At 35.6% G+C, this 27742-nt stretch overlaps 2 protein-coding genes across 3 annotated transcripts; one reads left to right on the top strand and one right to left on the bottom strand.

The window, feature by feature from the left end:
• Window positions 1-194: 194 nt before the first annotated feature.
• LOC106156615 (uncharacterized) lies at window positions 195-4846 on the bottom strand. The gene is made up of 5 exons (XM_013531951.2): window positions 4706-4846; window positions 3670-3923; window positions 2636-2722; window positions 2211-2272; window positions 195-1594 (listed from the first exon to the last, which is right to left on the bottom strand). The coding sequence occupies exons 1-5, from the start codon at window positions 4716-4718 to the stop codon at window positions 730-732; spliced, it is 1281 nt and encodes a 426-aa protein (XP_013387405.2). The 5' UTR covers window positions 4719-4846; the 3' UTR covers window positions 195-729.
• On the top strand, window positions 4816-27583 carry LOC106172690 (ubiquitin carboxyl-terminal hydrolase 19). 2 transcript variants are annotated; one of them, XM_013553502.2, is made up of 25 exons: window positions 4816-5092; window positions 5803-5925; window positions 6071-6198; window positions 6430-6648; window positions 7462-7565; window positions 13603-13674; window positions 14033-14142; window positions 14276-14463; window positions 14921-15077; window positions 15398-15531; window positions 15922-16014; window positions 16252-16317; window positions 16720-16830; window positions 17315-17425; window positions 17880-17963; window positions 18287-18381; window positions 18777-18837; window positions 19035-19150; window positions 19489-19632; window positions 19939-20660; window positions 22869-23018; window positions 23324-23399; window positions 24057-24209; window positions 24453-24619; window positions 25217-27583. In XM_013553502.2, exons 1-25 carry the CDS (start codon window positions 4816-4818, stop codon window positions 25507-25509), a joined length of 3954 nt encoding a protein of 1317 aa, XP_013408956.2. In that variant the 3' UTR covers window positions 25510-27583. The 2 variants fall into 2 exon arrangements, with proteins under 2 accessions (XP_013408956.2, XP_086870731.1); XM_087014605.1 differs by lacking the exons at window positions 24057-24209; window positions 24453-24619; window positions 25217-27583 and adding an exon at window positions 23732-23784.
• Window positions 27584-27742: the final 159 nt, after the last annotated feature.

Genomic DNA, 27742 nt, shown 5'->3' with positions numbered 1-27742 from the left:
ATTTTTCATGCATAATAGCAACAGCATGTTCACCATAGATATATACAGCAGACTACACGTCTTGGACACTTTGGAACAAAATTTTTTTTAAGTTACAAAAGACTTTGACAAAGGCAATGTTCACAAATTCGTACATAAAAAATCCATTTTATATATTACTTGTTATGCAGAGTCTACTGTATTTGAAAATAACAAATGACATTTTGACCTAATCATACACTCTTCATATCCTGCTTGTTTGGCAAGAATACAAAACCTAAACTTTTTGGTGATAACAAAAATGTGATGTGGAATGCAGTCCACGTCTTTTACTAAAAACTCAAAAGACCTGTCCATAAAGCTATTATAATATTAATAAATTATGAATCCAAGATTTGGCTTGGGTGGTATAAAGGTAAGAAAAAAATACTGCACTTCTCTCAGCAAATTTTCAAATGGTAAGAAATCAAAGAAGGGATGCCATGAGCATCTCTCTTGATCTGTAAATATCTTTCACAAAAAATATTATTTTCACTGAGAAAAAAAATTAATGAGTCAATCTCTCCATAATCCAAGGTTTAACCATTCTGTGAACCTTCTGTAAACTGCTCAAAGTTTAAAATCCATATGTTAAAAACTTTTTTCCACTAATCTGAGAATACCTCTCAAAGGTGAGAATCAAATGAAACATGTCTAAACAATGAGCCTTGATTTCAGATGAACTGAAAAAGTTAAGAACCTGTTATAACACTACTGGTAGTAGGGCTGATGAGGAGGACCCCCTGCCCTAGGAGGGGGAGGACCCCTTGAATGTGGGGGAGGATTCCAAGGAGGTGTCATGGGCCCCTCCTCATACTGGGGGTGTGGGCTGGGGTACCTCTGAGGGGGTGGTCCGTGTCGTGGGGGTGGTCCCCCTGCCATCCCAGGGTGGCTGGTTGTGTACATGGGGGGTGGTTGTGACATCTGTGGGGGCTGGCTCATGGGGGTGCGCTGAGGGGGTCCAGTAGTCGGGGGAGGCCCGTGGTGAGGGGGAGCATAATAGGGCTGTGGTTGATGCCCAGGGGGTGGATAATTAGAAGGGGTGTGACCCTGAGGGGGAAAGTTTGTTGTGCTGTGTTCGTAATGCCCCCTACTCTTATCCCTTCCCTCGTCTTGGATCTGTACAGTGATTAGATTAGTCCTCGAGGTGCTGTGATGTGGCTTGTACTCCAATGGGGAGCTCACAGGGGGAGGTCTGCCATGGGGCAAGTGCTGTTGTGGGGGGAGATGGGCCTGGGGAGGGGGGCCCTGGGGGTGTGGCTGCGGCTGGTGGGCCCCACTGTGGTGACGGTGCATGTCCTCGGGGGGAGGCTGCTGGTGATAGACCACATGTTGTGGTGCTTGAGGGACATGCATCGTCTCTGCTGGGGGCCTGTACTCCTGTACGGGGGGAGCCTGGTGGGGCGATGGCTGCTGTCCCTCTCGAAGATGGCGATGATTGACATGTGCCTGGAGGTCTCTCTGGGATAGATAGGTGCGTCGGCAACCTGATACTCCATGTTTAGTTCCGCCAAATGTACAGACAAATACTGATCCCAAAGCTGACTGTTCTATACGCTGGACAGGGTCATCACATCTGTGACGGGAAAGTCAAAATGGATATTAAAAAGCAAATTTTGACACTACCACTTGCCCTTCTAAAAATACTCATAAAACTGAAGTCATGCTAGTCAAATTTTGTTAATCTGTTGTGTATATCATTTGTAAGGAGTAAATGTATTAATTTATCTATTAATTCCAAAAATTACAAGGCATGCTTAGGTTAATGAAATCAACAGTATGTAAACTTCCCAAATTAAAAAAAGAAAAAAAAAACACAAACACACAGGTCTAAAAAAATTACAGTAAATATGAAGCATTTTGAAATAAATGGATGTTCCATCAACTTTGCACAGCTTTTTCTAGAGATTTCTGATGATAAAGGAATGACTCATCTTTTCAATAGGAAAAATTGTGAATTTTACAGATTGTATATTTTTTAAATTTCAAATAAAGTCAAAAATTCTTAGAGAACATTCCCATTAAAAGTTAGCAACAAAACTGAAGAGCAAGATGCCCTATAGTTCCTTTCTATCCAGTATAAGCATAACAAATGCTACAAAAAAACTTAAATGCTTCCAAAAGAAAGTAATTTCTGAAAATTGATAATTTTTCCCCACTGAAAAGAGTGATTAGTTTCTGTATATGCATACCGTGCACAGTTCTTGTCTGTCTTTTTTGCACAATCAAAGCAAAACACGTGCTTACAAGGAATCTGAAAAATTTTAAAGAAAGGCATTTTATGAGGCAAAGTACAATCTTGGCATGCCAAAGTTATTTCAGAGAATTCTATTACTGTTCATGACAAGTTCATGACATACATTGTCTATTTCACTTTATGTATGACATTGTTATGAAATTATATCTTTTTCTACTCTAGGGGTTACAAAAGAGGTACTTACTTAGGTAATTTAACATTCTAATATATATGTAAAGAATTTATCAACCTGGTTATATACAAAAATAAATAATTAAATAAATAAAGAAAGAAAATATTGGAGTCTAATAACCATGAATTTAGTTGTTGTTTGAGGAAACTATAATTGTAACTGAGACTTTAAACTTAAGCTGTACTTACCATTCTGCCATATATCAGAATAGGAAGATCACATTTATCACAACAGTGAATCAATGGGTCAACCACTTTCTCTCCAATTAAGTTGACCTGAAAAGAATTAAAGAAGTGCAATTCATTACACAATACATAAAAAAACTCATTATATCTTTTATGAGGAAGTGTGGTAACTGTGGCTTGTAGTGGCAAACAAGATGGTATAGAGATAAAATTATGATGTGTACCCTTCAGTACTCGCGCTGGTGGTACAATAATTATAAGGAAGTATAACACCAAGAAACTCATGCCATTTGATGATGACTTGTTAGTACCTCTAGCCCCCGCCGCCCAGGTTGGGTTTGTGAATATCGTCATACACATTATTCCAGTGTTGTATCATAATTTATTTCCATTTTTATGCAAGCTTAAGTGCAAAATTCATACTTCTGCTTGGAGGAAATAAGAAGCAATATGAGAATTTTAGACATTTTAGAATGCAGTGCAGTTCAGTCCTATGTACACTGCAGTATTAACAAAAAAGTTGAAAAAATACAAAAAAGTTGAGAAAAAATTTATGACACGTTCACAACTTCCTTGTAATTTGGCTTATTAAAAACATATTGAAATAAAAAAAACATGAAATTATAGCTTTGAATTTTTGTTTCTTGGTTTGTTTAAAACTTAATGAAAAATTATAATAATGTAAAGCTGACATCTTCTTTTTGACTTATTAAAATTTCATTTTAGCTACTGACACCTTACACAAAATTGTTTTGACAAAGAGAAAAGGCTGAGTTGATAAATATTGAATATCACTTTCAGTACTATAACATAAATGATAGCATCTTTTTATCTTCACAAACTAGACAGGAAAGTCAAATCACTCAGCAAATTTGAAGTAAAGCAGAAATACAGTAAGGCACTTAAGGGGGAAACATAGCCAAAATACAAGAAAAACATTTAGAAAAAAAGTTTTTATCATCTTCTACACTCTGCATGATGATTCAGATGGGGGCTTCATTGAAACATGTTTATACACAATATACCACAAAACCAACCTTGTGATTCCACCTTGTTTTCTGCTCAAATGGTGAGTCAGGCTCTCCTTCACTTCCATGGCCAGTTGGGGACATCAACTGGTCACTCTGTCCACCTACTGGCTCAAGGGCAGGAGGAGGGTGCTGGACAGGCTTGGGCTTGGGATCGGATCTCCTGGCTTTTGTTTTTCCTTTCAGTTTGAGTGAAATATTCTTACGGACTGATTCAACGCTGGAGCCTGCTGAGGCTCCCTCTTCTGACTCTAACTCCAGTTCTGAAAGGATGTGAAATATCATTGCTGATTCAATGAAGTACACACTGGACCACCACCCCCCTCCCCTAGCCTCATAGCAATGGGATACTACATTCCATGGTCAGATCTCTCTATGATTGTTGAATGAATGCAGCAACCACATAAAATGACATTAGAACAGCAAACCAGTCTACCAGTAATACATTTATCAACTGCAACATTACTGAAAGCCTATTTTGCCAGTAAGGGATAATTACTGTAATGCAATTTCAGCAGATCAAAAGAGTTCAGTATTAATTGATTGAATTTTTAAAAAATTTCAAAGTATGCTCCATTTACTATTATTGCTATATGCTCATGTACTTGGGTTCATTTACCAATACAGGTGACAGTCAAATGAGAATTCTAAAAATTAAAATAAACACATATTTGATCACTGGTGTGTTTCTTCATATAAACCAATGACATTCACATTTAGCTATGGATGATCTTTCCATCCATAAGCCTCCCCCCCACTCCGATTATGCGCCCCCTCCCCCCCCCCCACCCCATTACCTCAGCACAAAGCCTTAATCAGCGTAAAATGAGCCCCCTCCTCCCAGACCGACTAAAATTGAAACTTGAAAATGCCGGCTTGGTTATGTTAGGCTATGCACTCTGCATTCTCTAGTACTACCGATTCCTTCTGTGTAATTGCAGATTCTGTTTGAAATACAAATTGTTCTTAAATATTTTGAAGACAATAGCTTCCGTGTAACTGAGTGAAAATGAAAATATAGACGGGTCTTTGTAAAGAAACATACCTTCTCCCTCCATGTTGTATTTAGTAACCTTATTCTTATGAGAGGGACGATTTGATTGGTCATTTCCCTACGTTGATTTCTGTTCCTGTTTTTGCTTGGATAAAGCACACATGACCTTCACCTCTGAATTTTTTTGTCTTTTCGGAGGTGAGATCTTGAGACAATTTTTGTTGGTAAACATAGCGTCCACGGGACGGAAGAGGAAGCGCTCGGCGCTTGAAGTAGGGATTGACATAGAGGAGTCGATCATGCCATCCCACAACAAAAAATCACAACGCCGATCTGCCTGCGGAGACGGTGCTGCCGCGCCAGCTTTTGACAGCGGAGGCAGCATGGTCAAAAACCAAGACAGAAAGAATGAGAAGGGAATCGATAGCCCGGAAAACGGTAAATAAACCAATTGCTTGCAGCCGATTCATTACTTGTTTTTCAAAACTTGTTATTGATGGTGTGTTGCGGGTCTGTGTATGGTGGGGAATGTGATTTCCATTTTGTCATAAGATTAAAAATCTAGGTATTATCAGAAAAAATCAGAATGTGCTAGATTTAAACATAAGTTAATTTTTGAAGTATTTTGCTTCTGATTTTTCTATTTTTAATTTTGAAACGAAAATTGAAAAAGGAACATTTCCCAGTCTTCTTATTTCTTCACTTTCATTTTCTGACGAAATGGAAATCACTCCCCCCCCCCCATGCACAGACCATAACACTGTCTTTACACTGATGATGTCTTACTTCAGAGTGATTATTTGTGGGCCTTTTGTGTTTGATACAGATACTTCACTTTTGAAATGACAGGTAATCATAAGACATTTCATTTCATACACAGATGTATGTAAGCAGCATGTTTTTCCCAATGCACTTTTTGATTTTTTATCAGTTATCTTTAATTATTGCAGTAGCAACAACAGGTATAGATCATTTCAAATGATTTATACTAGTATATATTGCTATTGTTATTTAATCATGTACAAATCGTAGAACTTTATTATTTTATTAGCAAATCTTTATTGTGTTAATTTGTGGTCTGTCTGTCTCTTTATTTTTTAGCGTAATATGGAATCTCATCTATTAAATCTATTATTCTTTTATTGCAGTAAAACTTCTTCAGTGGAAACAGACAGATAAAGATGTCCGTCTTGCACTGGATGTGGGAAATATTACTGAGAAAGATGTAGATGTCGGTTACACACAGTCTGGTGTGCTAGTCAAGTTTGAAGGTAAGGTGCAGCACACACACACACACACACACACACACACACACACACACACACACACACACACGTGCACATACTCCCATATTCAGTTTTGTATTTTATTGTTATGTTCTAAATTGATTAATCAATTTATCAAATTTGTTTTTAGATGGACGTTCCTGGAAATGTTCATTCCCACATCCAATTCTTCACAATCAGAGCAGAGTCGTTCTGGCTGGCGGAAAAATTCTTTTGAACTTGAAAAAGAAAGATGAAGTAACTTGGAATGATCTTGGGGTAAGGTCTTTATAGTGCTTTTTTTTTTTACCTTAATATGATATATTAAACTTGATGTTTAGTGTCCCAAATTTTCTGTAATGAACATTGCTATTTGTTTTACTTAAGTTGCTGTTAATATTTTTATTATTGTTATTTCTTTGGTTGTGACAATTGTTGTTGTTTTTATGTTATTTATTGATAATATGAAAAGATTTAACTTTTAAAGAAAAAAATGCTTTTTTTTTTTAGACATTCTCCAGTGAAAGAACTGGCATAAAAAAGGATGAAGCAACAACTTCAGTTTCTGATGTAAAAAACAACGAGTCCCAAATAAGAAACGAAGAAGAGAGTGCAGCAAAGGAATCAGTGGACAAAGTTGTTGGAAGTGAGAAGGAGAAAAATGAAAATGACGGCGGTGACGAAGCTCCTTGTGTTTTGGATCACGTGAAACATGACTGGTTTGAAAAGGTATGGAGAATTTAGCAGGTAACTGCATAAAATTACAGAGAAATACTGTCTTGAGAGAAAATCTTAAAATATTTTTCCTGGTTTTCATCTTTTCTACTGCTAAATAACCATCTTGCCCTTTGCTCCCCATCCTCCACCTTGAAGTTCATTGTATGGTTGTTAATAGTTCCACCGTATGCAAGGGGTGTTATTCCCCAAATCATTAGTATGTTGAGCAAGTAGGTTAGTGTGGACATTTTTTCTTTTTATTTTCTGTATATAAGGACGACATTTGGTAAATGTTATATGTGTATGGAGTAACTACATATGTGAGCTTTTTTAGTCCAGATGTACCCATTAAATATGACATTAGTGCTGAGTTAATGAGTGTTCAATTTTAGTGTGCATCAGAAAGCTTAATAAATGCACACTAAAATCTGGGCATTTGGCACTTCAACACTTGGGCTATACTTCATGGGAGCATTTGAAATTTTAAAAGCCAAGATATGAAGTAACTGAATGTATTGTATGTAAAAGACAAAATGTCAAGACTCATCTACCCACTCAAGGCTTGATATGGAGCATTTGATGAATTACAGAAAGAGGATACTGTATATGTGGTTAACTATGGTATTTCTGGGGTAGCGCTAGCAATTTTTTTTGCTTAGCCAAATCACCACATTTTTGTCAATTTGTTACCAAAATGGTTATAATTTGGCTAAAACATGTCAAATCAAGCCCTTTTTCTTTAGCCAATTTAAGTCAGTTTTAGCATTTGGCTAAATTGGCGAGTGTTAGCGTTACCCCAGTATTTACTTTTCTCATTTTTTCTAGGGCACAGATATCATGGTTGTCCATATGTATGTCAAACAGATCATTAAAGAGCACCTGGACATCCAGTATCAGAGTGACACAGTGAAGATACACTTCAAATCAAGGTAGATAATTTTGGGAACTTTTCTAGCAAACAGTTTTGTTGCTGTGAAATAGTTTTTTTTCTGGTCTTTTGTATGTAGTTATTCTAGAAAAGTAGAACATGTCTGAAGAATGAAAGTGACTCATCAGATATATGATCAAAGCCCTTTGATAAAGGACATGTACATCATGCCTCATAGGTGAAAAATCTGTTTAGTCTCTTCAGAAACATTTTTTGTTGCTAATTATGTTTTTTTTTTTTTTTTTTTTTTTTTTTTTTTTTTTTTTTTTTTTTTTTTTTCACGTATTAAACGCACCATTTTTATTACAAGAAAATCAGAAGAATATTTACATGCAATTCTGTGATATAAAAAATATTTTAGAGAGAGCGAGAGATGTTTTCTTTTTGATTTAACACTTTTGATGCAAAGTAAAACTAATTGTCTGAAAAGGACAAATGGCCACCACAAGCCAACCCTATGTGTAATTCCAACATTATGTTGTCGATCCAGGTTACATGTTCACGTCATTTTGGAGTAAATCCCAAATGTACGAGACCTCCCCCCCCCCCCCCCCCCCCCAAGCACATGCTACGTAATGTCATATATAATGAAATATTTAGACAGAAAATCAAAGATTAAATGCATATGATACTGATAATAATTACGGTAATTAAATACTGATAAATAAATAAGAACATAAATATATAGACTTACTTTCACTCACTCATCCGTCCATACATACTACACGTATACATGCTTGTTGTGAACTACATAACGGCAACTATAGCGTACTAGAGGTGAAAATTTTAACACGTTATGGTAGGAATGCGTTTCCATTTTGTATTGAACCTGTCTTCTTTTCCTGTCTTTATAGCAATGTATTTTTCTATTTTCTTCTTCTGACTAAGAAAATGCAGAAACAGTTCAAAATCATAGACTGATGGATTTTCTGAATTTTTGTTTATGAATTGTTTAGCCACAATAATGCAGAAATTTAAAGCTTTTACGCGCTGGTCGCTTGACAGACACCCGTACATTATAGTTTTTTCATTTTTTCTGAAGTGTATGGTGTTATTCGGAATGTTCCACCAGTTTTCAAATGCAATCCAAAAATTTCTTGCACGTACACATTCTACAAAACGATGTATTATTGTTTCTTTCATATGGCAGTTAATACATCCTGGGCTAGTAACTATTTTCATTTTGAACAGTGTAGAATTTGTGTACAGCACATTGTGAATTATTCTGTATTGCATTATTTGTAGTTGAGTTTCTTTGACAGACTCAAATGGTATCAAGAAAACTCTCTGCCAATCATTTTCACTTACGCCTGATTTGATAAGATGCAAACTTGCTGTGGGTAAATTTATTACATTTCTTTCTATTAGCTTATCGTAAATGGTTTTTGTAGAGGCTAGAGTCCATACTATCTCATCTGAGTCTGTGTTGTCAACTGTTTCTGCATTTTCCCGAAGTTTACGTAACCATGATATCGGAATTGATTTTTTTACTTTTTCGTATTCTAGAAAATTCGGCAGCTTAATGTCGAAGTTGTGTTGATTTATTATTTCTTCTAATGATATAAATTCACCATTAATATTTATAATATCTTGCATATAATTTACTCCGGCTTTTGACCAATGCCTTAGATATATTGACTTTTTGTTTACAAGTATGAATCTATTATTCCATATTATCTGTTTCTTTATATCGGAGGCATTATTAGGGTCTGTTTGTATTACATCACTCCATGCATCTAGCATGGCTACGTAAAAAGGTGGTATGTCCGAAATGTTAATATTCTTCAGTTCATAATTACAACTGAAAATAAGTTTTCCTCCCACACTTCTTAAATATTTCAGTATGTTTATAACCCACGGATCATCGTTGTCAGCTAACATTATGCGCTTAACCATTGAGGCCTTCAGAGACCGCACGTGCGATGGCACATGCGTCAAATTTAAACCACCTTTACTCTTTGGGGCTATTAATGTATTTTGCTTTAATTTTGGTTTTTTATCATTCCATAGAAATTTTTTGAATGAAGCATCTATCCTCAAAATAATATCATTTGGGGTCTCAAGAACTGTATTAGCATAAACCAGTTTAGCCAGACCCAATGTTTTCAGTATTTGTATCTTTCCAATCCATGTGAGGTCTCTGCTGGACCAAAGGTTAAGCAGCTTTTCAATTTGATCAACTTTACTATCGAAGTCTAGAAACCTGCAGCTTTCGTAATCGTAAGAGAAATGAATTCCGAGAGCTTTTATTGGTCTATCCGGCCATAGCAACCCGAGGGGCTTTTCGTCGTTGAATCTATTGCTTCCAAGCCACAGGGCTTCGGACTTGCTCAAGTTTAGTTCTAAACCAGAAATTTGTTTGAATTCAGATATTAATTTCAATGCGTTTTTAGCGGACCCAACATCATTTAGAAATAGCGTTGTATCGTCGGCATATTGGCATAATTTGTGTTCATGACGATCAATAGTAATTCCCCGTATGGATGGATCTGCGCGTATTGCGCAGGCTAGTATTTCTACGGCCAGCACGAATAAAGGGCCGGACAGTGGGCATCCTTGTCTTACACCTCTTGTAATTGAAAAGAATCGCGAGGAATATCCGTTGTTTGTAATACAACTGGAAGCATTGGCGTACATAATGTCAAACCACTGAATGAAGTCAGGGCCAAAGTTGAATATTTTCAGGCATTTTTTTATAAATTCCCATTCAATGCAATCGAACGCTTTTTTAAAATCTAAGAAAATTGCCACCCCTTCTTTATTTTGCCTTTTTGTTGAGTACATAAGATCCCAGATGAGTCTTATATTTTCACCGATATATCTTTTTTTAACGTACCCGGTTTGGTTTTTGTTGATAATGGTTGGTAAAGTCATTTCCATTCGTTTTGCAAGTGCTTTTGCGGCTATTTTGTAGCTTACGCTTAGCAAAGAAATAGGTCGCCAGTTTTCCAAACGGTGTCTATCCTTGTCTTTTTTGGGAATTAGTGTTATTATGCCCTGCCGTTGGCTAATATTTAACTGACCAGTTTCAAAAGCAAAATTTAAACAGTCTGCCATTTCCTCTCCTAATTCTTCCCAGAATTTCATGTAAAATTCTGCGGAGAGCCCATCGACACCCGGGGTTTTATTCTTCTTTTTTGTAAGTTCTTTGAGTGCGTTTTTGCACTCGTTGATGGTTAGCTTTCCTTCACATGCGATTTTTAGGTCGTTTGGAATTTGGGGTATGTTTTGTACATTGAAAAATTTGTTTGAGATTCTCTCGTTAAAGGTAGTGTTCTGTGAGGTGTACAAATTTTCATAAAACTTTTCCTGTTCTTGTAGAATATCTTTATCGTTAGTTACTGTTAGTGTATCATTAATTTCTAGTTTTGTAATTGTATTTCTGACCCGATTCCGTTTTTCCAAGTTGATAAAGTAATTTGTATTGCGTTCGCCCTTTTCGTACCATCTCACTTTACTGCGCATTATTGCACCTTCAGTTTTAGCTTCTAAGATTAAATCATATTCAGTCTTAAGTTTTTCTAATTCTTTAGCTTTTTCTTTATTAAATTGATTGTCTATCTCGGCTTGTAGCGCGTTGATTTTTTTCCAAATGTCTCTTTCATTTTCTCTATGTTGTTTAGATTTTTGCTTTGAAAATTTTATTGAAAACTGCCGTATTTCCATGGTTATCATATCAAATGCTAAACCACGGTCCTCTAAGTAATTGTATCTGTTTTTTGCTTCATTAATTACAATTTTCATTTCGTTAATATATCTTTCGTCTCCTAGTAAAGTATTATTGTGTTTCCAAAACCCTCGCCCTCTAACTGTCACATCTTTTGTCTTTAAAAACAAAGATATTGCATCATGATCAGTGTAAGGTGCGTACAGTATCTCCGCCTTTTCTATAAAACAATTTTCTATAAGTTCGTTAGATGTTATCCAGTAGTCTAGTCTGCAGGAAATTTTTGATTCGGAGTTTTTCCATGTGTATCTTCTTTCTGCACCATGGAACTTTCTCCATGTGTCATTTAAATGATATTTTTTCATAATAGTTTGTATTTCATGTATAACTTTATCTTTAATGTGTGTGGACAATCCACCATGTTTATCTAGCTTGGACAATGTGCAGTTGAAGTCACCCCCTATAATTACATAATCAGATTCATATTTAGCTAGTTCTTTATAGAGAAATCTGTAAAATTCAACTTGTTCATTTATTTGATTTGGGGCATATATATTACACATAAGAAAAGTGCTCGTACCAATTTTAATTTTCACGCCTAGAAGACGACCATCCGGGTCTGTAACTGTGTCTATAATGTCATATTCTATGTTATTTTTAAATAAAATCATCACCCCTTTGCTATGCCCAGTACCATGATTATACCAAACTTTTCCACCCCACTGAGCGCGCCATAATTTTTCGACTTTCTGCGAGCTGTAGGTTTCTTGTAGGAGGAAAACATTTTCAGGCCTTTTATGTAGCCACCTAAATACTCCCTTTCTTTTTTTAAAGTTATTTAGCCCCCGGACATTTAAGGATAATATACTAAAATCAAAACTCATAATAGCATTTTAATGTATTGACAGACATAACGTTTTCGTTGATATATATGTATGTACGACAATGAGTCACACCATTCTTTTCATCGCTTAACATACAGACATGTACCACGTGCACACTTTTACTTTCATACACAATCTCAGTCTTACGCACGGCCATTATCCACTTACTCACCTCATTTAAACACAAACATACACTCACACAATATACTACATATAGGAAAACGCACATGGGAGAGCGTTCAGTTTTGTGCGACAATTGGTTTTATGTGCGAAATTAAAGCAAGAGGAAAATGGAAAAGGGAGAAATAAAGTTCATGCTCAAGCGTTTCTTATCTTTAAATTAATATCATCGTGCAGGTCAAATTTCACCCTTTTTGTGCTGTCTTTCGGCCGACCATAGACTGACCCATTAAAGTACCATGCTTGGTCAATTTCAGGGTGGCTGACGAGGCGCTGGATAAGTTGCGCGTTCTTTTTTGTGACGTCATCTGCCAGTCTCAAGTTTTGCCTCGAGGTTTTCATTGCCCTTCTGCACCTCATAATTTTGGCTTTTGTCTCCGTGTTATTCACTCGTAAAATTATAGGTCTCGGTTGTTGTGTTTTTGCCCCAGGTATACGATGTACTGCTAGAATGTCATCATCCCGGAGTGTTATCTGTGCTACTTCCTTCAATGTGTCGCGTACGACGGACTTAGTGTTCTCCTTTGTCTCTTCCTTTATCCCGTAAATTTTAATATTGTTCTTACGAGAATACTGTTCGTTGTAGTTTGATCGTTTGTCCGCCTCGAGACTCAGTTTTGTGAGATCTTTTATCTCCTCTTTCAATTTAAGTAAATCTTTGTCTTTCCTTGCAATGTTTTCTGTAAGGTTTTTATTTTCAAATTCCAGGAAGTCTAATTTCTCTCGCATGTTGTTGATTTGTGAACCCATTTCTTTCTTCATTTCTTTTAACATTTCTGTAACTAAGGTGGTTACTAGTTCTTTCAGTTCGTCTTTGTTTATCATGTCTTTCATATAAGATTTTATTTCTTCTAGTTCCGCTAAGATAATGCTGTTATTTTCTTCAGCACTTGTATTGGAGACTTCGCTGTGCGTACGTTTGGGTGTAGGCTCACCCTTCTTAGTGTTTTTTGTGTGTTTGGATGACATGCTGAAAGGTTGACAGCACTGCGTGAAATTTAATGTAGTCAGTATGTATCATCCACTATGCGACGTTTGCGCAGACTGTCTATGTGATAAGGTTAAAAAATATCAGTTATTCACCTTATTTGTACTTTCTCCACCCGATCAGCTCGTTCACGGATGTGCACTTGTTCAGTATGTATCACATCAGACGTTGGGTTCACTTGTCTATGTCAAAAAAGACCAATTTATGTCCCGTGTCCTAGAGTTCGCTAATTATGTGTTTTACAAATGATTTTAAGCTGCAGTACAAAGTTCTGTAATGGTTTTGTAATTTTTTTTTTAAATTGAATTTTTTTTCACAGAGATACAAAGTTTCTCAGCTTACACCAGGGCACTGGAGAAGAGACTTGGTTTTGCTGGAACTTGAAGTTGAGGTGAGTTCTTCCTCCTCTTGAGAAAGGTGAGAAATTAAGAGACACTGACTAACACAGCTGTGTTTACTTCTGTCATAGATCAGAAAGTCACTAAGGCCATTTAAACAATGTGTTGTTCACTTCCTTTTCACAGCATTTTGACTAATCTTAACATGAAATTATGCTACGTGGGGTTTCTCTCCCTTACATAAGTTTGCTTCCAACTAGTTGGATTAATTAAAATTAGTGCAGGTAATGTCCTTGTCAAGAGTGATGGTTCTGCAAAGACAAATCGTTGGGGTCAGTTTAGAATAAACGGCTTAGGACCAGAAGTTGGTCTTGTTCTTACTTTTGATTGAATATTATGTAATCTTCACAGGCATGCTATTCAGCCAGATCAGTGTAAATCAAGGGTGACGGGAACTATGGTTGAACTGTCCTTGAAGAAGAAAGATGCCGTGAGGTGGAAGGCTCTGGAAGCACCTGTTGGTAAGTATGGGTGCGTGCGGGCGCGCGCGCGCTTGCATGCGTGTGTAAGTGTGCTTTTCTGTTTGTGTGTCCAGTTTCAATTATCTTCTTAGAATTAAAAGAATTAAGGCAGATGTTAATGCAACTTCTCTAGATACGGCACCAGTAGCCCCAACACCCCAGAAGGTGGACAATGGTGTCCAGCAGGAAGTGACCAGTGGCCCAAAGCCTGTCACATTTGATGAGGTGGACCGTGTTACCACAAAGGGCACTGGCACAGGAGGAAGCACTGTCCAAGATAGCACCAAGCCAGCAGTAGAGTCCACCAGTACAGCAGCACAGGTTTGTCTGCCTGTCTGTCATAGTTTTAAGTAATCCTTGTGTTTAGCAAGTGAAAAAAGCAAATATTCATCAAATTATTTTAGTATTAAAGTTCTCTTTCTTCTTGAAAGTAAATTAACTGTTCAAGTAGACACACCCAATACACAGACCCTAGAAATAAAGTTTTCTATGATTTTTTTTAAAATTCAATGGCTGCAAATTTGTAATAATGATAGCAACAATTTATGAAGGAAATCACAGCCCATAGGTGGCAGTTATATATAATTGTGACAACATACAATCTAATTAAGAACATAAAATAAAAGTAGGCTGTTACTGAGTGTTAGAACAGATTATGAAATGGGAAACTTTGTAATACAATTTGCCATATGAAAATGCACTTTTAAGAAAACAATGTCTAAGTGCTAAAATTTTCTACTTAAATACGATCATACATGATCAAATATATTTTTTGCAGAAGCCAACCTGTTTGGTTTCCCCACTGAACAAACCCAGTATTACCAAGCTGGTGGAGCCAGGATTTACTGGTCTGGACAACCTCGGCAACACATGCTTCATGAATAGTGTGCTTCAGGTCTTGGCAAACACCATAGAATTCAGAGATTTTTTTCTTGGTAAGTGGCTTTATTTTTCCTTGTCTTTAGGTTCAGTGCAGGTCAGCTTATTTGTTTTCAAACCATCATTTCCCCATGCTTATAAGTATTGGATTTTGACTGTCTGTGGCAAATTTAAATTTATCTTTTTAAGGGTATACTTTTTATGAATTCATTATTTTCTAAAGAACTTTTCTCTAACTGATTTGTAGTTATCTGTAATTTTGCCTGAAAGCACCTTATTTTGTGTGCCGTAATGTTAGTTTAAAATTTAATTGATATAAAACTTGGAAAATATATGTCATTATTATTATATTTTATCACTGTAAAAATGTTTCCAGATGGTCACTACCTAAAGGACATTAATGAGTCCAACCCTCTGGGCAGTGGTGGGCGGCTGGCCGCCACCTTTGTTTTCTTGCTTAAAGTGCTCTGGTCAGGGACACGGTCATCATATGCTCCCTCAAAACTGAAGGTCAGTACATGGAGATGAACATGCACGCGCACACACACACACACACACACACACACACACACACATGAAAAAATGCGTGGACATACGCATGCATGTACACATACATGCACATGATAAATAGATCCTTTCTTTCATTGTAATGCTAATTGAAGTTATTTAGATTAGAAGGTCATCAAATAAAAGTAGTTCACAGATGTTCATTGTTTCCAAGGCATGAGTCGAGTGTAGCCAAGTTATTTTTTATTTATTTTAGAATCTGTGGTAAAAAATTTGAAATGAGAAGTATGATTGACTGAACTTAAAAATATTACACAAAGATTGGGGTTAGGAATGTTTGTTACCATTTTGACTTGTGCCTTGATAACTTTACGATGAAAAAATATATTTCAGAATTTGATAGCCATGAAAGCCAGTCAGTTCACGGGGTTTGCCCAGCATGATGCACAAGAATTCATGGCGTTTCTTTTAGATGGACTACATGAGGTATGGACTGAGAAAATTTTATTCAGCAATTTGATTTAAACATGTGACCAGTAATTAAAAAGAAACTACGTGAGATGTGTCGTGTATGATTTCAATGAAGTTGTTGAGATAACGCCATGTGTTTAATTTTCTTTTAAGAAATACTTTCTCTGATTCAGTTTTAAAGCGGCTTTGACAAAAATTGAAAACAAGCATAGTTTCTCATATTTTATGGCATGTGCTTTTTTATGGTTACAGGACTTAAATCGTGTCCGAGACAAGCCTTACACTGAGACAGTTGAAGACAAAGGGAGGCCAGATGAGGTAGCAAAGTCTTTGTTGTTGTAGTCGTTGTTGCTGCTACATAAATTAAAAATTTCTTGACTAATGTAGCTTCAGCTGAGTATGACATTCTTTGTTTGATTTGGCATATGCATATGGTTTTGTAAAGTTGTTTATTGAAAATTAAAGCTGTTATTTGTAATCCGATCAAAATTAGAGAAGAGAAAATGTAATAAAGAAATGAAATAATACTAAGTAAATGACCAAAGCATTTAAAATTGGTGTTTATTTTTATAACTTAGGTCAAGTTTTTTTGTGTTTATGCAGGGAACGTATTGATCAGGAAATAGAAATTTAAAATGAGAACTTCTTTGTTGTTGCTTTTCTTTGGTTTGCAGTATAATATTTAAAAATTTGAAAATAATTTTTTTTGCCTGGATTCAGGTTGTGGCTGCCGAGGCATGGGAGGTATACCAAAAGAGGAATAACTCCTTCATAGTGGACTCTTTCCAAGGGCAGTTCAAGTCCAAATTAGTCTGTCCTCATTGTAACAAGGTTGGTGACACTGAAATGTATTATGTTGTTTGGTCATAGCTACTTTCATAGTTAGTTTGATTGTGCAAAACTGATTTTATGATGAGACTGAGGAAAACTGTTGAAAATTTGAGAAAGAAAAGTAACTATTTTTGATATAATTAAATAACTTAATATTAGTAACAGTAAGTATATTACCAGACTACTGATTTTTTAAAAAGAACTAGAAGGATTTGATTTAAATTTTTATCACAAAATTGTTAAAATAAGGTTACATGTTTCTTCAATTTTTGATATCGCTTGATTCATTAAAAATATTTTAAGAAATCATTGAAGTCAAGTGGCCTAATAAAGCAGTGGCCAGTTTCTGAACACATTTACAAATTTTCACTGGTCTGTCTTCATTTTTTGGTGTGGGACTTTTTTTTATCATTTGTCCTAGAAATGACATGTATATATAGTTCTCAATACCTGTTAATTCCATCATTTATTGTAAAATTTCCAGGTTTCCATCACATTTGACCCCTTCATGGTATTATCAGCACCACTACCTAAGAAGTTAGTCTCTTTTCCTGTCATATATATGTCCAAAGACTCGTACACAAAGCCAGTCAGGGTAAGTGGATGAACAACATCATCAGATAATGAATGTGTCTTCACATAGGTTTCTTTTGTTAGATTTACAGTATCCCATCCACTGATTTCGCTAAAAAACAACTTCAGATGATCAGAAGTTGATCTTGACTTAAAATTTAAATTTTTCAATCTAAGGTGAAGACCAAAATTTTGGATCTTAAGATCTTTTATGAAACGGCCTCCCTGGTGAACTTGAAAATTATATAAATGTATTTCAAATCTCTACATACAAACTCCACATACCCAGTCTTTTTATAACTTGAATTATCATCTAATTCAAACAAAACTTATTCAAGTTATTGTATAATTTTTTTCTTTGGTATAAGCTGAAACTTATGGACTGAAATCTTCATATGGCTCAAACAAATTTGGTCCTAAGGTTTCACGGGTCCAATGAAGTATACTGTAATTATAATTTGCTGCATTTTTTTCAGTACATGATCAGATTACCCTGTGATGCTGGTATAGGACAGCTTAAGCAGGCCATAGCAGACAAAACAGGGGTAGATCCTAAAAATGTAAGTTATAAAAAAACATTTTTTCAGTCCAAGGAAACCTATTACTGTACATTACTTTTTGGTTAGTTATTAATAAAAGTTGGATTATTGTTCTAGAACCAGTTTGTGGGATGATTTTGTGCTTTGCTTGTAATTTTGACCAATGATTTATTAGTATTTAGACTTCTGTTATGGTTTTGTTGTTTATTTTTAACTGCGAAAAAAAAATTGCTATTTACTATCTTTTATTCTTTATTTCTATAAGTATGCAAGATGATTTTGATCTTTGGCCCTTGACATTATAATATTTTCAATATAAGTGACTATTTTATCTAATATTTCAGCTAAGACTACTGGAGACGTACAAAAGTAAAATACACAAACTTATAGACTGTGATGGAGATGTAAGCACCATCAATGTCAACGATATCATTCTAGCGTAAGTCAGAATTGTGTTGAAATTACAAATATTTTTCTCCTGGTTGTATGTAACAAGAAACATAAAATTCCAACAATTTATATAATGATATTTAGTTTGTGCCAGACACTTTTAAGCCTACTTGCCCTTTGAGCCACCAGGATCAAAGAATCTGTTGGTGAAAGCAGAAAAGGAGGCTTAGCCTATTAACTGAGTGAATTTTCAAAATCTGTTATCATCCAGTCTTCATTTTCACATGTCACTTACCAACATAGCACTTAAGAGTACAAATGAATAAATCCTTCTGTCAGTTCCCCGAGTTAAAAGTTATAATGGTTATAAATGAACTTAGAGGCTGGTTTGACTTTCTTAAATGTAATAAAATGTAAAAATGTTGATTTTGTCTTGTGTTTCAGGTTTGAAGTTTTGTCAGAAGATTTGGTTGGAGAGCCTGTTGTAGAAATTAATATGATACAGGTAAGAGTATAATTATAATGATATTTCTGTAATTACACCAAAAGCCTCATTTCCTGATAATTGTTACTATTTGGTCACAGAAATATTAAGATGCAAAAAAAATCTATTTTCAGCTGTTGTCAAGTAAAAAATGTACATACTGCAGTAGTCCGAATTTTTCTGTAAATTTGCTGTGATAATTCTGAAATAAATTTCAGCGCACGGTATTGCCTGTTCAACTCCCAACACGTTGCTCCAACTGCAGACAAGAGTGCCCTCCTGACGGCAAACTGAAACGCTGCACAAAATGCTACAGGGTGGGATACTGTGATCAGTAAGTGCATCCTGGGCCCTGTAACTTGAAAGCATCGCGCATTGCGACTGAGGGCAAGCGTCTTAATTCCAAAACTCACACATATTCACCCCATATAGTACACTGTAGCCTCTATATGAAAATACATTTTTAAAATACAAATTTTACTCTACTTGTTCTAAATAATGAAATTTGAGATATTATGTCCCATGCTTTTCAATCGGATACATCAGGAATGAGACTGCTATTTAGTGAAAAAGTCCAAAAAATTTTTTAAAAAATTGCCAATAGTCAGAAAATCTCATCCCTGACACGTACCAGCATCTTGGTCAATCAGGTTTTTTCTCCAAATTTTTCAGAACATGCCAGAAGAACCACTGGCAGCAGCACAAGATGGCGTGCAGACAGGTGATGGAGCCAGTGGGATATCCTTTCATTTTCAGCTTACCCCAGTCGCAGGCCACCTTCAGTAGGATTTGTCAGGTGGCAGAAGCCTTTGCAAGGTAAAATATCACATGTAATTTAAATTTGCTGAAATTTTCAAAAAGCCCATTTATTAACTGTTTTGGTATATTTCTTTAAAACAATTTGTGTGACATGTTTAGATTAAAAGATGATATAAGGTATTACCCTATTTATTCATTTTAAACACCCCCTCAAAAAGGTCGGCATTTTTTATCAGAGGGGTGGGGGTTATTAACAAATTTGTGACATGGAGGAAAATATTCTGTTTATTAGTACGATAAAATTGAATACAAATTTACTTACAACATAAGCAGTTATTAAGCTATATAATTTGTGTTTTACAGGTACTCGGTGGATGTTTTTCAGCCTCCTGTGCAACAAAGAAGTTGTGAGACTACATCATTATCATCATCTTCATCATCGACCTGTACTGCTACTTCGGGTACCTCCTCTTCATCCCCAACGACTTCTACATCTACCGATTCAACACTTGTTGAGGCAGACGGCATCTCATTGAATCAAGAAAATTTGACAGATCTCAGCTCTCAAAACTCAGACACGGATGTATCAGACAATGGTGGTTCATCTGTACAAAGAAATTTAGACATCCAGGACGATAATGTTTCAGGAAAGGAAATGGACCTATCAGAAACAAATAATGTAGTTTCTGCAGAATCAAATGAAGAATTAAACAGCCAATCAGAAAGCTCAGAAACTACTGCCGCTCTCTCTGACACCGTGCACAATGAAGAACAAAAATCTTCAGAAGAAAATTCTGACAAAGAATTTGAGACAAAAGATGGGATAACAGGCAGTGATAAGCAAGAGCTCGGAAGTGGGGACAGCAAATATGGGGTCTGTTCTGAGACTACAGAAAATGATGTAGCCTCCACTAGTAAAACTGTCAAAGATGGCGTTGGGTCTAGCACGAAGAATGGACCTCCACAGCGTCTGGTGTTAGGCAACCCTCACTCACACAAGACAAACCCACTGTTTTTACTGAAACTGGTTAATCAGTTTGGACAAAATATATCGGGCCAGGATCCAAGAGAATTAGAGGACAAAGGTAGCTTTTGTTTTTCTTTTTAGCATGCATACCTGTATGAAGACATATTGAACTTATGCTTGAGTAACCCACCTATTTTTTGACTTTCGAAAAACATGCTAAACCCAACAAGTGCAGGTCACCGCAGTCAATTTTCATTGCCTTTTATTATTTTGTATTGCTGTTTAAAGTTTTAGATTTGTTGACTAATTTGATAAAGGGGAAAAAATGGAAAGTGAAAACAGTTTTCTGTGTGATATTTAAGCAGACAAATCTGATTCGATTTTTTATGTACAGACACAGATGTGTCTGTACATATAGCCATCATCTGCGTCTGTCGTCGCCGTCGTCGCCGTCGTCGCCGTCGCCGTCGCCGTGCACTTTTACCGATAACACGATAAGTGGAAAACCATTTTACCTTTTGACTTGAAACTTGCAGAACTGATGAATATTCATAATACGCAGGTCAAGTTCGAAAATCAGCATGATCGGGTCACTTTTAGGGAATTTATGCAGTTTTTTCACTTTTTTCAGCATATATGCAGCACCGATAACACGATAAGTGGAAAACCATTTTACCTTTTGACTTGAAACTTACAGAACTGATGAATATTCATAATACGCAGGTCAAGTTCGAAAATCAGCATGATCGGGTCACTTTTAGGTAATTTATGCTGTTTTTTCACTTTTTTCAGCATATATGCAGCACCGATAACACGATAAGTGGAAAACCATTTTACCTTTTGACTTGAAACTTACAGAACTGATGAATATTCATAATACGCAGGTCAAGTTCGAAAATCCGCATGATTGGGCTATTTTGAGGGAATTTATGCTGTTTTTTCACTATTTTCAATATAAATGCAACACTGATAACACAATATAAGAAAAACGGATTGGCCAATTGTAATTATACTCACAGGAGTGGTCAATCTTACTAAAACGCAGGTTGAGTTCGAAAATCAGCATAATCGGGCTATTATTTTAGAAGTTATACTGTTTTTTTCACATTTCCTCAGATTCAATTCTTAAGCATGTTAACAGTCTCATTATTTAACTAATAAGATGCCTAAAAGTGTTTGTTTGATATTTCCTGCATCTTTACAACATTGTTAGTTGATTATGTAAAAAACATGGTAAACTTGTTATCATGTATTGTGTAATAAAGTGTCAAAAATGGAAATAAACTCATATCATTGCAGTTTGTCAGATTCAATCATCCACTATGTTCAGAATCTCAGAATGGAGGAAACTGGACATTTAACACTGTTCTATTGATACCTTTCCCATCTCATCATTTTTTTTAGTTGGTCATATAAAAATGGCAGTAAAATGTTTATTTTGTTTTATGTTAAAAAAGTGTTAAAAATGGAAATAAACCCATTTCAGAACAGTGCTGTCTTGTTTACATTTTGGCATTTTCAAGGCGTGACTTTGAAGTTCCATGGGCCTGAAGACCTTTGCTAGTCACATTTTCTGAATATCTGTGATACAAATATTTTATAATTAAAAATTGATGGTCATTAAGCTGTTAAACCTTATGTAATATTGCATCAAAATTTGAAGAAACCCCTATTTTGGGCACTGCTTCCATGATGACCATTTAAGGAAAATCATGTCACTTACTGTTCTCAAACTTACAGGAAAGAAACATGGGACTAAAATACAGCTTCAGTAGGCAATGCAGTCTGTTTGGTTTTTTTTTTTTTTTTTTTTTTTTTTTTTTTTTTTTTTTTTTTTTTTTTTTGGCAGTTAAACAGTTTTTTGTGAAAATTTAATTTTTCACATATTGGCATTTTCAAGGTGTGACTTTGAAGTTCCATGATCTTGAAGACTTTTGCTTGTCACATTTTCTGAATGTCCATGTTACTAATATTTTATTAATAACATTTGATTGTCATTATGCTGTTACACATTATTTAATGTTGTATCAAAATTTGAAGAAACCCCCTTTTTTGGGCACTGCTCCTATGATGACCATTTAAGGGAAATCATGTCACTTACTGTTCTCAAACTTATAGGAAAGAAACATGGGACTAAAATACAGCTTCAATAGGCAACGCAGTCTGTTTGGTAAATTTTTCTGGCAATTTAACAGTTTTTTGTGAAAATTTAATTTTTCACTTATTTGCATCTTTATTTTCTGTTCTTTGTCTGTACATTTGACAGCTTTGCTGCCTTGTTTAAAGGTATGAATTGATTTATTTACAATTATTTTCTTCAAATCAGACCAGGAGCCCTTGGATCTGGACACCGAGGACCCTGTATGGATGGCCATGGACTGGAAGAACGCAGAGAAGTTGACGCCATTTGTCTTGGTGCAGTCCAAGGACCTTGAGTGTGAAGATCATCGTAGTGTTCGCAACGCAGAGAGCTTGGGTAGGTGTTTGATATGGATGCAAGGGCGATCCCCCCCCCCCCTCCTTTCCACAGGCAACTGTACCCTTATCAGTTAGTTGCCTATTAATCTTTACACAGTGTAATATATCAAAAAACGTTTCCTTTGTCTTAAGAAATTATATACCTTGAGGAAGCATTACAAAAGTATTACAAAAACTGAAGTATTATTTTTTCAAAAGTAATTACTGTAATCCAATTGATGGTGAGAAAAATGTTTAAACATTTACAGACACGTAGAATGATGTGACATTTTCTTTATGTGACACATGGTAAAATATTTTCAGAAAAGCCAAGCATTACTTTGAATCAGTGTCTGCAGCTGTTCACAGAACCAGAGGTCTTGAGCCCTGAAGAAGCTTGGTAAGTTCATTGACTTTCTGAATTTTTCACTTCTGTAGAACTAAACTGCAAGGTCATTTGTTTTCAACAGGCATGTTTATTGGACTGTCGGTTCCACAGCAAAAAAAAAAAAAAAATTTATTGTTGTTGTCTTTTTGTCCACCATACAGCAACAACACAAGAGTGAGAGTTACTGCAAGTTTGTATTGTTATTGTCATTGTAGGTGCCATCCATCTTGCAAACAATGTAGAGAATTGTAACAAATTCCACTGTTATTGTTATTGTAGGTACTGTCCACAGTGCAAACAACACACAGAGTTGTAACAAGTTTGTACTGTTATTGTTATTGTAGGTACTGTCCACAGTGCAAACAACACAGAGAGTTGTAACAAGTTTGTACTGTTATTGTTATTGTAGGTACTGTCCACAGTGCAAACAACACAGAGAGTTGTAACAAGTTTGTACTGTTATTGTTATTGTAGGTACTGTCCACAGTGCAAACAACACAGAGAGTTGTAACAAGTTTGTACTGTTATTGTTATTGTAGGTACTGTCCACAGTGCAAACAACACAGAGAGTTGTAACAAGTTTGTACTGTTATTGTTATTGTAGGTACTGTCCACAGTGCAAACAACACAGAGAGTTGTAACATGTTTTTACTGTTATTGTTATTGTAGGTACTGTCCACAGTGCAAACAACACAGAGAGGCAACAAAGCAGATGTCGCTGTGGAAGTTGCCTCATATTCTCATCATCCAGCTGAAACGTTTCTCTTTCCGTAACTTCATCTGGAGGGACAAGATAGACAAGATGGTGCAGTTTCCTGTGAGGTGAGATTTGTTTGTTTTATTATTATTTTTTTTTAAGCAAACAAATAATTTTTCTACCATAAGTATGAATTTAAAAGTATACATTGTGTCAGGAAAAAAAGGTTCCTGGAAATTTCTACTCCAGGAAATTTAAGCAATGTCCTTTTCATTTCCAAACTTGTTATTTATTATTCTATCTAGATAGATAACTTGAAATTTTTCTCAGTATGATAACAATTTAATAAGTATAATGTTACCATTTAGGAACTTGGACCTTACAAATTTCTGCATGGGTAAAATTCACGGTGAGGGGGAGATGCCCATATATGACTTGTATGGGGTGGTGAACCATTATGGAGGAATCCTTGGCGGCCATTACACTGCCTTCACGCGCCTGTATGACCCAGAGAATCCAAGAAAGAACAGACTTGGTGAGTATTCCGGAAAAATGGCCAAGATAGTGGGCATTTTTGAGTTTGAAAGTGAGTGAAGTGATGTGCTAGAAAATTGTTGAGGACCCAAAGAAATTGGTGAATTGTATGAAATTTTCTTTCTCAGTTTTTTTGCCTTAATACGCAATTTATAAAGCTTTCATTTTACTACTTATTGCACAATTATAGAATAATCCTAATTCTGACATCTTTTTAAAATTTAGACTTGTCAAAAAAAAATTCAGTTGAAGAAGTTTGATAAATAGCCTGTATATAGACTGAATGGATTCTGGTGTAGTTAATAGAGGCAGATGTCAGTAAGACTGAAGATAGGACTGGAAAGTTCTGTGAACATGTTCAATAACTGGTCACTGTTCCTGATTTGAGACTAATAGATTCTTAGACCCTGATGGCTCAAAGAGCACGTAGGTTTGAGTATTTATGGCACTTTCTGCAGTAGACACTGTGGCTAGACTGTCTAAGTAAGCATCTTCTTTGAATCAATCAGTAGTTAAAAAGGTTTTAGTACGGCCTGTAAACATCTTTTTTATTAAATCTCTGTATCAAAGATAAGTTTGTTTTTTCTCTCACCTTCAGACTGGAGAATCTGTGATGACAGCAACGTGGGCTACATCAGCGAGAAGCACATAGTGAGCCCCGCAGCCTACCTTCTCTTTTATAGGCGGCGCCACAGTCTCATCCAGTTTCCACGAGAACTAACCCCTCCCCCTCAAGACCAGGATGCTGATGACGATGAAGAGGCAGGTGATGAAGAGGAAGAAGAAGGAACGGGTCATTCTGTGTCTAATTTTGAGTCTGAGACAGATACTGCATTGCAGTCAAGAGAGTGCGAGGAACCTTTGTTTACTGACATGGATGCCGTTGATTAGGCAGATATCAAGTGACATTTCCTGAAAAAATGAATGAAATTGGAAATTAATTTTTTAATTTCATTTTTGCATATTTTTGTCATTTTTATATTACTTCTTATCATTATTATTATTTCAGGTTAGAAAAATGATCACTTTATTAATTTGTTCTTACTGAAACAAATATACTGTATTGAAGAATTGAATCATCATTTTCCAAAAAGAAAGCGTGTAAATAATGACTTCACTTTTCTCTCACTTTTCTGATCTCACTTGTAAGAAAATGTAATGTGGCATTGATTTTGTTTTTTCATTCTCATCACCTCTTGGAATGGGTGAAAATACCAGTTTTGTCCTAAAAACTATTAAGTCTTTTGAATGTTTTCTTCAGTTTTGTTTTATTTATGAGATTCAGTATTCAGTGAATAAATGTGATAGAGAGAAAAACACTGTGAAGGTTGTAATTATAGAATTATAATTATGTAATCATTGTCATATAATTTTTTTTCAGTAAATATTTCTGTATATTTACATGCTTCTGTGCTGCTACTTTCCAAGTTATATGTGATGTGTGCTAAAATGATTATTGCATTTAGGATAATTTTGGTGTGTGACACTTACTAATATATGAACAGAAAATGATAATATTGTCTTTTTTCCAATGTCAAGGTCAGTATAACAGCTGAAATTTGGTCAGTATTCTTAGTGGCATTATTTGAAAGTTCAAGGTGAAAGACCTGTCACATGTTAGCAGATATGGGGGAAACTTTGGAGATACTGAAGGTGCAGGGGCCTGCACTACAAGAAACCTGCAGGTCCTCCCAATTTTGTTCTTGTCTGTTATTCGGGGGCGTCTTGATAATCCGAAGTTTCATTGGTCTGAAGGTTCATTGGTCCGAAAAATGATTTGTACTCGCTTCTGATGAACTTCAATTTAGTGCCAGTAAACTTTACACTTTGTTCATGCATTACTTCCGTATCAAACCTTCAGATCAGTGAACCTTTGGCCCCTGTTATTCCACGTTTACATATGATTTACTTTTAGGAATTATTGTATTTTCACTTAAACCTTGCCAGTCCAGAGGACCTGTGATTTCAAAAATCATGGCCAGTCAGTCAGGCAGCTTCCCCATTTCTGTCTTGGACTGTTTTGTTGTGATTGAAATGTCAGCGTTAATTTTCCATAAGATTTTGATATGTAGCTCTGTGACTCAAGAGGGCTGGGATAACCCCCAAGCAGAGATTTGTTAAAGCTTATGAATGGTTTGGTAAAACTACCTGCCATATTAAACACAAAGGCATGATTCTAAGCTTATTAGGTCTGTTATGTATATGTAAAAGAAAATGAGAAATTGTAGACTTAGTGGTTAATCTGTGTTGTTATTGAAGATTGGCACAAGATTAAAAATTTAAAGACACAAGGACAATTTGACTATATAATGTATAGGTCACAGGGCTTTGAAAAAAGTATTGATTTTGTGTTGTTTTGTTGCTTTTACGGTTTTAATTGATAGGGGGTGGCCCACACAGGGAAAACCAGGGGAGCTTAAGGACAGCTGCTACGTGATCTGTTATCAGCCTCCATATATTTCCAGGTCTTTCAAATCTCATGTGGCATTGATTTTGACATGTGATTAGGAAAAATGTATTTATAAAGTTACACAGTTTATATGTTGATTTTTAAAAAACAAACCAGGAGTGAAGAAGCCTGGAATTGTACTTTTTTGGAATTGATGTTGACTGGGATATGTTACACAAGTGAAATTTGTTAAATCTTTAACATTTATGTTGTTGTTTTTGGTGAATAACAATTTTTTATGTTCTCTTCTTCTTCTAGATTGATTTCCTGTTGAAAGGGCATATTCTTGAGACTTATTTTCTTCAGACTCTTTCAAACGTTCATCAGCTCATAATTTTGAAGTATATGATAAAGAATTGAGGTCATGATTATAAGATCTTCATTAAGCATAGATTTTTAATTATAAACTTCTTGCCCAGTGGGGATAGAGGAGAGAAATAAGATAATGGAAATTGTTAAGGCACACGCACACACACCAACTTTGTTTCAAATAAAATGGGCGTATGTTAACTCCTACTCATTGTTGATGTTGTGCAAGATTTTTTAATTCCCTTTGTGTTAATTTTCTTTAGAAAAATATAGACTGTATGGACTCAAAATTACACTCTCTGTCTCTTTCCTTTTTTTCTTCATCCTCATTTTATCCTTATTTTTATTTATTTATTTATTGTCGGG

Source organism: Lingula anatina, chromosome 6 (genome assembly GCF_051362555.1).
Source record: "Lingula anatina isolate TDL-2025a chromosome 6, LinAna3.0, whole genome shotgun sequence".
NCBI lineage: Eukaryota > Metazoa > Brachiopoda > Lingulata > Lingulida > Lingulidae > Lingula > Lingula anatina.
Note: the sequence above shows the minus strand (reverse complement) of the source record. Positions and strands in the feature narration are given on the sequence as shown.